The sequence below is a fragment of the Euleptes europaea genome, chromosome 7 (assembly GCF_029931775.1).
Source record: "Euleptes europaea isolate rEulEur1 chromosome 7, rEulEur1.hap1, whole genome shotgun sequence".
In the NCBI taxonomy this organism is placed as follows: domain Eukaryota; kingdom Metazoa; phylum Chordata; class Lepidosauria; order Squamata; family Sphaerodactylidae; genus Euleptes; species Euleptes europaea.
Window position 1 is genome coordinate 91,429,214 of NC_079318.1, and position 10,308 is coordinate 91,439,521.

The 10,308-nt window shown below is 48.5% G+C and overlaps 1 protein-coding gene across 1 annotated transcript in view; it reads left to right on the plus strand.

The window, feature by feature from the left end:
* ENTREP3 (endosomal transmembrane epsin interactor 3) overlaps positions 1–8,146 on the plus strand; it is a 30,620-nt gene extending 22,474 nt beyond the window's left edge. Inside the window, exons 12-14 of the mRNA XM_056853495.1 lie at positions 376–641; positions 5,563–5,575; positions 7,995–8,146. Of these exons, the coding sequence (XP_056709473.1) occupies positions 376–641; positions 5,563–5,575; positions 7,995–8,146 (431 nt within the window). The remainder of the gene's footprint in view (positions 1–375; positions 642–5,562; positions 5,576–7,994) is intronic.
* The last annotated feature ends 2,162 nt before the right edge of the window (positions 8,147–10,308 follow it).

The window sequence follows — 10,308 nt, forward strand, 5'->3', positions numbered from 1 at the left end:
CCTCCAAAAACGGGGAGGGACTTCAATGCCACAGAGTCCAATTGCCAAAGCAGCCATTTTTCCAGGGGAACTGGTCTCTATTGGCTGGAGATCAGTTGTAACAGCGGGAGATCTCCAGCTACTACCTGGAGGTTGGCAACCCTACCTCCTGAGCATCTCTGGTGGAAAAAGCAAGACCGAAAATGATACAAAAACAACAATTTGCGAAGGTTGCAGAATTTTGTCTTTCTGCTTGCAGAATGTGGCATCAAGAGGCTGATTCTGTTTAGTGCCAAGGAGAAACCAGCTCCGAATATTGGCAGAGGGGTTCTCAGCTGCTAGGAACGAAACGCTGCGGCTGTGTTTTCAGCTCACCTGCTCTTTCTCTCTTCCCAGGGCCACACTTGGAGGCCTGCCTTCTACATCCGCTGGGCCGCGAGCCGCCCTCGCTCTCACGGGGTCGCCAGTCAGGCAAGGCGAAGCTGGAGGTGCCGTGGAAGGTCACGCAGCACCTGCCCAAGACGGCCACCCGCTCCCTGGGGGATCTGAAGGTGTGCCGAGGGACCCGGGGTCTCATGGCCCGCTTTCTGCACAGGTCCAAGCGCAATCTGGCTTCGCCGGGAGCGGAAACGGCTAGACACGGCCCCCAGGGACGGAAGCAGGTACGGAGCAAAGAAGTCGTGGGGAAATGCTGTGGTCCTGGCAGCAGAAAATGGAGAGAAAGCACAAAAACACACACGGTTCCTGCCCTGAGGAATAATAGCATCATAGAGTTGGAAGGGACCACCAGGGTCTAACCAGAGCAGAGTAAAGCGATACCATCACTTCGTGTGACCTGGACACTATACTTCTGTTGATATGTCCCAAGATCCCATTCGACTTTTTAGCTACCGCATTAAGTTACAGTTGACTTATGGCGACCCCTGATGGGGTTTTTGAAGCAAGAGACATTCAGAGGTGGTTTGTCATTGCCTTCCTCTACATAGCAACCTTGGTATTCCTCGGTGGTCTCCCATCCAAATACTAACTAGGTTAGTACTAAGTTAGTACTTGGATGGGAGAACATTGAGGAAGTCCAGGGTTGCTATGCGGAGGCAGGCAATGGCCAACCACCTCTGAATGTCTCTTGCCTTGACCTGGATGGCCCAGGATGGCCCGATCTCATCAGATCTCGGAAGCTAAGCAGGATCAGCCCTGGTTAGCATTTGGATGACAGACGACTGAGGAAGTCCAGGGTTGCTAGGCAAAGGCAGGGAATGGTGAACCGTCTCTGAACATCTCTTGCCTTGAAAACCCTACTGGGTTGCCGTAAGTCGGCTGCGACTTGACGGCAGTTTACGCACACGCATCTCTCTTCTTCCAGGGAGAAAAAGCAGCTGGGGGGATTTTGCGCAGGGGAAACGGCCAGAGTGAAAAGGGTGAAACCGCCTCTGCCTCCCCCAACCGGTGCTTCACTCTCAATTGCAGCCGCCAGAGGCTGCTTTCCACTGTTTGAGAAGAAGAGGAGTTGGTTTTCATATACTGACTTCCTCTGCCACTTAAGGAAGAATCAAACCGGCTTACAATCACCTTCCCTTCCCCTCCCCACAACAGACACCCTGTGAGGCAGGTGGGGCTGAGAGAGCTCGAAGAGATCTGAGTCTAGCCCAAGGTCACCCAGCTGGCTTTGCATGGAGGAGGAGTGGGGAATCAAACCCAGTTCTCCAGATTAGAGTCCACCGCTCCAAACCACCACTCTTAACCACCACAGCACGCTGGCAACGGCACGTAGTTGCATTCATTGTGAGGTTCCATCCAGCCTTTTCGTTTCCTTTATAGCCAAGCACGGCTGCCTCTTTCCCACTCCCTCTTTGCAGGCACCAACACAAAGGCCGTAAGCTGTAAGGGGCTGCATCAACAGAAGTATAGTGTCCAGATCACGTGAAGTGCTGGTATCACTTTACTCTGCTCTGGTTAGACCTCACCTAGAGTGTTGTGTTCAGTTTTGGGCACCACAGTTTAAGAAAGATGTAGACAAGCTGGAACATGTCCAGAGGAGGGCAACAAAGATGGTGAGGGGTCTGGAGACCAAGTCCTATGAGGAAAGGTTGAAGGAGCTGGGTATATTTAGCCTGAAGAGGAGAAGACTGAGAGGGGATATGATAACCATCTTCAAGTACTTGAAGGGCTGTCATATAGAGGAGGGTGCTGAGTTGTTTTCTGTTGCTCCAGAAGGTCGGACCAGAACCAATGGGCTGAAATTAAATCAAAAGAGTTTCCATCTAGACATTAGGAAGAATTTTTGAACAGAGCGGTTCCTTAGTGGAACAGGCTTCCTCTGGAGGTGGTGAGCTCTCCTTCCAGGGAGGTTTTTAAGAGGCTAGATGGCCATCTGTCAGCAGTGCTGATTCTATGACCTTAGGCAGATGATGAGAGGGAGGGCATCTTGGCCATCTCCTGGGCAGGTAGTAGGGGTCACTGGGTGTGTGTGTGGGGGAGGTAGTTGTGAATTTCCTGCATTGTGCAGGGGGTGGGACTAGATGACCCTGGTGGTCCCTCCCAGCTCTATGATTCTGTGAGTCTATTCTATGATGGCACTTTACACACACACAGAGGGAATGAGCAGCCAAGAGAGAGAGAGGTGAGCGCAGTGATGTTAAAAAATCTTACATAAGAGAAGGTGGTTGATATTGGGAAAGAGGAGAAGGAGGAGGGCTTCAGGCCTGAGAGGGCAAAGAGCCGACTGGGAGTCTGAACGCTACGTATTGATTTGAATGAAACAGCCAACTCTTTGGTTTCATATGTCTGACTGCATAATACTTTTAAGCTCTATTTTTTTTAAATCAGCCTAATAAATAAATCAAAAACCCAAAGTAGAGGTTTGGATCAGAGGGCCAAGGAAGAGTAGCAAAAAGAAACTCGCCACGGTTCTAATGAAATGGAAAATCCCTGATTTCCCCAGGCCTTATGTCATGAGGATGAATCCTTTGCCATGGAGATATTCCGGATCCTAATGAGGCAGCTTAATTATCCTAATGTGGTTTACTCATTGTTAAATTGTTGACCCCTATGTGCACACTCGGACTGAAACTGAGGCCTATGAAACAGGGATGCGTGTATGTAAAGCGCCGTCAAGTCAAAGCCGACTTACGGGGTTTTCAAGGCAAGAGACAAATGGAGGTGGTTTGCCATTGCCTGCCTCTGCGTAGCGACCCTGGACTTCCTCGGTGGTCTCCCATCCAAATACTGACCAGGGCTGACCCTGCTTAGCATCTGAGATCTGACAAGATTGGGCAAGCCTGGGCCATCCAGGTCAGGGCGGAGATACAGAGGTGGTTGGCCATTGCCTGCCTCTGCGTAGTGACCCTGGACTTCCTCGGTCTCCCATCCAAATGTTAACCAGGGCTGGCCCTGCTTAGCTTCCAAGATCTGCTGAGATCAGGCTATATATCATGCTGCATTCCCTCGTGAAACAGGGATGGTGAGGTTTAAAATTGGCTCCCCTTTTGCAATGCAATTCCTCCTTTTTCAAGCTGGGGACGGAAGTAAAGTTGCCTTAGAGCTGAACGTCACCTTGGGTTTTCTCCCTGTGAATCATTTTTAAAGGGCTTTTAGTGTGTGTGCGAAACATGTCATCGCTCTTACCTCACATATCCCTCTCTTAGGAGTTATTTATTATTCATGTAAATATGTATTAGCCCTTCCTACAGAGCTTAAGGCGGCTTACATTAAAAAACCCTAAAACCAAAATTAAAAACCACAATTTAGGGCTGCATTAATTAAATGCAGAGGAGGGGAGCCTGAGGAGGGCGGGGTTTGGGGAGGGGAGGGACTTCAATGCCTTAGAGTCCTGTTGCCAAAGCAGCCATTTTCTCCAGGGGATCTGATCTCTATCGGCTGGAGATCAGTTGTATTAGCAGGAGATCTCCAGCTAGTGCCTGGAGGTTGGCAACCCTAGTTTAGAGTGCTCCTAGGCTGGAAGAGGTTCTCGGTTTGAACTCTGACACCTTGGTGTTTGAACTCTGACACCTCTGACAGCAAAACCAGTTTCAAAGCCAGTAATTTAGATTTTAAGTTCCTCAGGGCAAGGAGCGGTCTTTCTTGCCTTGTTGCTCTGTAAAGTGCCAGGTACGTTGCTGGGATCTGCCTGCCTGCCTTTCTTTGGTTGATTCCGGGGTGATGCAATTCTGTATATACTTATTGGGAAATAAGTGTTACGGAACTCAGCGGGGCTTACTTCTGAGGAAGCCAGCACAGGATTGCATTGTGCAAGTAGACAGCGTTGAATGTCCCTTAGGGTTGCCATCCTCCAGATACTGGAAAAAGAAACACCTCTATACTTCACAAGCTTGCAAAACTCAGTATAGGATTTCAAAAATTCTGTAACACACTTCACTCAAATAATTCTTAATATTTATATGCAAAAATTATCACAGTATATAATTTCCCACACTATGTACATATCATAAAAGATCCAATCTGATTACATGCAATACACAATAAACAAAACAAATTCACCTAAGATTCTTATCAACTATCTAAAGAAGTCCATATGTAAAAGAAGAGTTGGTTTTTATATGCTGACTTTCTCTACCACTGAAGGAAGAATCAAACCGGCTTACAATCCCCTTCCCTTTCCCTCCCCACAACAGACACCCTATGAGGTAGGTGGGGCTGAGAGAGCTGTGACTAGCCCAAGGTCACCCAGCTGGCTTAGTGTGTAGGAGTGGGGAAACAAATCAAGTTCACCAGATTAGCCTCCAACGCTTATGTGGAGGAGTGGGGAATCAAACCCGGTTCTCCAGATCGGACTCCACCGCTCTAAACCACTGCTCTTAACCACCACACCACGCTGAAGTAGTCTTCATCCATGTGTTACACACTTTCCTTGTAAGTAGACAAACAAATCAGTTTTCCCCTTTGGTTTAAAGATCCTTGCAGTTTCCACAATGGTGTTCACTGAGTAATGTAGCACAAGGGTACTTGTAGATTTCACCACGATATTCACAAGATAAGGTAGTACAAATACAATGCACAAACGGTCATCCCAGGTAGTATACCATTTCACCTCTTATTCAGTGTGCAATATTGTCTACTAAATAAGATGAGACATACCTTATCAATATCTAATGGATCCCTTTTAAAAATTATTTAACCATGTGTGTGTGTGTGTGTGTGTTAAGTGCCGTCAAGTCGCTTCCGACTCATGGCGACCCTATGAATGAAAGTCCTCCAAAATATCCTATTTTTGACAGCCTTGCTCAGATCTTGCAAATTGAGGGCTGTGGCTTCCTTTTTTGAGTCAGTCCATCTCTTGTTGGGTCTTCCTCTTTTCCTGCTGCCCTCAACTTTTCCTAGCATGACTGTCTTTCCCAGTGACGCTTGTCCTCTCATGATGTGACCAAAATACGATAGCCTCAGTTTATTAATTTTAGTTTCTAGGGTCAGTTCAGGCTTGATTTGATCTATAACCCACTGATTTGTTTTTTTGGCAGTCCATGGTATCCATTAACACTCTCCTCCAACACCACATTTAAAAGGAATCTACTTTCTTCCTATCAGCTTTCTTCATTGTCCAGCTTTCACACCCATCCATAGTAATAGGGAATACGATGGCATGAGTTAATCTAGTCTTGGTGGCCAGTGACACATCCTTACACTTCAAAATCTTTTCTAGCTCCTTCATGGCTGCCCTTCCCAGTTTCAATCTCCTTCTGATTTCTTGGCTGCTGTCTCCCTTTGGGTTGATGGTGGAGCCAAGGAATAGAAAGGCTTGAACAATTTCAATTTCCTCATTGTCAATATTTAACCATATATTATAGTATTTCTTACCTTAAGTTCAACATCACAAACCGCTCAATTGTGCGTCATCTCATTGAGATACAGGAACAAAGTGAACTATTTTCCTGCATTAAGTCTTTTCCTTTATTTCCTCTCTTCCTCTTCCCTTCCTCCCCACATTCCCCTCTTCCTTTCTTTTTTTAATTTTTTTTAATTTTCAAAATAACGTAAAACATACATGCAACATAAAACACGCACTTCTCCCACATAATCAGTACGCCACGCCTACAACAAGATCCTCACCAAATACCAAATGGAGTGGAACTAGTTCATTCCATACTGTCTGACATTAATCTTTAAATCTTAAAAGTAAATGAATCTTTAACATAGCAAAAATATATACATTAATACTCAAAGAATGATAGAGTTGGAAGGGACCACCAGGGTATCTAGCCCAACCCCCTGCACAATGCAGGAAATTTACAATTACCTCCCCCTCACACCCCCATTGACCCCTACTCCGTGCCCAGAAGATGGCCAAGATGCCCTCCCTCTCATCATCTGCTTAAGGTCATAGAATCAGCATTGCTGACAGATGGCCATCTAGCCTCTGCTTCAAAACCTCCAGGGAAAGAGAGCTCACCACCTCACGAGGAAGCCTGTTCCACTGAGGAACCGCTCTAACTGTTAGAAAGTTCTTCCTAATGTTTAGATGGAAACTCTTTTGATTTAACCATTGGTTCTGGTCCTAACTTTTGGGGTAAGAGAGAACAACTCAGCACCATCCTCTATATGACAGCCCTTCAAGTACTTGAACATGGTCATCATATCCCGTCTCAGCCTTCTCCTCTTCAGGCTAAACATACCCAGCTCCTTCAACCTTTCCTCATAGGACCCCTCACCATCTTTGTTGCCCTCCTCTGGACACGTCTTGTCTACATCCTTCTTAAATTGCACCGCCCAAGACTGAACGCAATACTCTAACTCAAACCTACACACAATCTAATTGCCTTACGCAACATAATTAATATTGTGTTATGTTAATATATTAATACTGTTCGCCGAACCTATTATTATTATTATTATTAATCAATATATCAAAGCACTAACACTGCTTATTTATTAAGTCTAGTAATATATACCTGTGTCTAGACTTATCTTCCTTCCCTATCCCTGTGTCCTTCTGTCTCCATCCTTCTGTCCCCCACCCTAGACTGAGTGATATCGATGGTGGCTGTCGATGCACGGCCTCCTTGTTATAACACCCTCCCTATGGTTGAGTAGTTTTAGGTGCTGCCTGCCTAGCATATTAATCTAGTTACGGTTTATACTTTTTTAACATTTGTTTTTTTATCTACACTGAGCCCGGCTTGCTGGGAGAGGGCAGGGTATACATAAAACATATCATTATTTATTATTATTTGCTTGCAAGCTTTCCGCCAATCATGCTCCCAGCTTCCCGGCACGGATGGGGAAGTGCATGCAGGCAGTGCACAGTGGCAGCATTTCTGGCGGCCACAACAACTGCACGCATCAGCCAGTGGCTGTTGGGAAAAGGGCAGGAAGGTGGAGTGGGTGGCCACGAGCACAGGCAACTGGGCCGGGGGGGTTGTAAGCAGAGGACGGATTCCCAGTCAGGTGGGAACACACACAGGTGAATGGATAGAAAGGGAAGGACAGGGGAGGCCTGGTAGTGGGGAGAGGGGGGCCGCTGAGCACTGTCTGCCCAGGGCCGCCCAAAACCTGGAACTGGGTGGGTTAAAAAGATCAGGTTGGAAGCGATGCGGAAGACCTTGTTGTGAGACTCTGGAGAGCTGCTGCCTGTCAGAGGTCGTTTATGCATGGGTACTTTCACTCATGTTCGCCCCGGTCTGTCTCGGTTGTTCCTTGGAGTTATGTATGAATTTTCTGTCCATTAGAGATGACCTCGCTGCCAGCCCTTGCAAATCCCGGGACTTCCCGTCCCTCTGTTAACCTGATTCTTCCCTCTCCCCTGAGCTCAGCCTGGGTGAAATCGCTGTGCATAATGCAAAGTGTGGGACACCCCAGCTTGGTTTCTATCACAGATAGCATGCAAACAATTACAAAGCAGTGTGTAAAGAGGCGGGGATTCAAATGCTTCCTGCTTCCTTGGAGCTAAGACTAAGTGCTCTCAAACAGCAGAGCTGGACCCTGTTATCAGGAAAGTGGGTTCCTGGGGGATGTGAATCACATCCTTGTTAACACTTCTTTATGCCTTGGTTTTTAGGTGCCACGGTTGGGGCGTTCCTCCCCCGAGGGGATCCACTTACAGAGCTGCGGGGACCTAAGCTCTACCTCATCTTTGCGCCGCCTGCTGTCGGCCCGCCGGCTGGAGCGGAGGCGTCCCCATAGCCTCAGCGGACTCGTACGAGAGACTAACCTCTAAGAGCCGCCAGACGGGCCTGTCCTCCTGTCTTGCGTGGTGACATCTTTGTGGGTACTGGCTCTAGCCTTGGATTCTAGGCTTGACTCCTGGAAAAACTGGATCTGGGCTTTCTACGGGACATCCGCCCACCTCCTCCGGGGTGACAGCTGCAAGGGTGTGAGTTGACGGGGGGGATGCGCTCTGCCAAAAACACGAAATTCCATGCCAGGGTTGCCGTGCCTCTGTTCCACACTTGTTGCTGCATGCTAGAGGATCGTTGCTCCAGCTCGCTCAGGATTCTCTCGTGATCCACAGAACATGCACAGAAGGGACTGTCCTACGGCCGACGGAACACATGAAGCCGCCTTATATCGAATTGGACCCTTGGTCCATCGAAGTCAGTATTGACTACTCAGACCGGTAGCAGCTCTCCAGGGTCTCGGGCAGGGGTCTTTCCCATCACCTACTTGCCTCGTCCCTTTAACTGGCGATGCCGGGGATTGAACCTGGGACCTTCTGCATGCCAAGCAGAGGCTCTACCACTGAGCCACGGCCCCTCCCAAGACTCGTCTCATGCAGTGGCAGCAAGTGTTTTGTGCGCACCACAGTTTCTCATACATGGCAGCGGTGAATGCACTCGGCGACGGGAGATCAACTATTTGCCTGTTGGCAACTTGTTGATGGATGTCAGCGGATCTGTCTCTTTCCTGCGATGGTGTGGCGCAGAGCAACAATTCCCACTTGTGGTGTGGCAATTGTGCCTCGTCAGCAACCCCTGCATCCCGCTTGTCTGAAAGGAGAATTTAGGGTTCTCTGATATCCCAGCGCGGGAGAAAATGATAGTGTTCAGAAGTCCCCATTTAAATGGCATTACAAGGACATGTCTGTATCCTCCGCTAGGAGATAATCACTGGGGCACGATCCCAATACCTCACCCTGATCCTCTGCTTCCCTCCGCTGTGTACACACACTATACCAGAGCCCGGGATCTCAGTTTCCCCAGCATATTTTTGCAGCTTATGACACACTCTGCCTACCACCGATACCTCACTCGAGCTGTGCCTTTGGCTGGCTGCTTCCTCCGGTGATCGTCTTCCAAGAGAACCCAGGAACGGAGGCCCAAACCAGCTGATACTCCTTTTGGAAAGACAGGGTAGGCACTTCCTAACTGGGTTGTAGCTCCAGAAGGTCGGACCAGAACCATTGGGTTGAAATTAAATCAAGAGTTTCCGTCTAGATATTAGGAAGAATTTTCTAACAGTTCGAGCGGTTCCTCAGTGGGACAGGCTTCCTCGGGAGGTGGTGGGCTCTCCTTCCCTGGAGGTTTTTAAGCAGAGGCTAGATGGCCATCTGCCAGCAATGCTGATTCTATAACTTTAGGCAGATGATGAGAGGGCGGGCACCTTGGCCATCTTCTGGGCATGGAGTAGGGGTCACTGGGAATGTGGGGGATGGGGAGGCAGTTGTGAATTTCCTGCATTGTGCAGGGGGTTGGGCTAGATGACCCTGGTGGTCCCTTCCAACTCTATGATTCAAATCCTGAGGCTAGGGGCCATAGCTTGAGATCTGAAGGTAGCGTTTGGCAGGTCAGATAGGGGTGATAGTACAGTGAAGGCGGAGCATAGTGGTTCTTCATGGGGGCAGAAGATGGTATCGCGTAGGTCCAGGCAGAGCCTGCCTGTACCCATTGCCGTGGGATGGAGTTTGATAAGACATTGGTTGGAGGGGGTGGGGTAACAGCAACAGCTCTCTAGCCGAGCAGAAAATGACCCCCCAGCTTTGATTTTGGACATAAGAAAGGCCATGCTGGATCAGACCAAGATCCATCAAGTCCAGCAGTCTGTTGACACAGCGGCCAAGCAGGTGTCTCTAGGAAGCCCACAAACAGGACGACTGCAGCAGCAATATCCTGCCTGTGCTCCTCAGCCCCTAATATAATAGGCATGCCCCTCTGATCCTGGAGAGAATAGGTATGCATCATGACTAGTATCCATGTTGACTAGTAGCTATGGATAGGCCTCTCCTCCATGAACGTGTCCACTCCCCTCTTCAAGCCTTCCAAGGTGGCAACCATCACCACATCCTGGGGCAGGGAGTTCCACAATTTAACTATGTGAAGAAACACTTCCTTTGCCTGAACTCACTTTTTCCTTTGGAGACCCCAGAAAGATGGTTGCACCCCT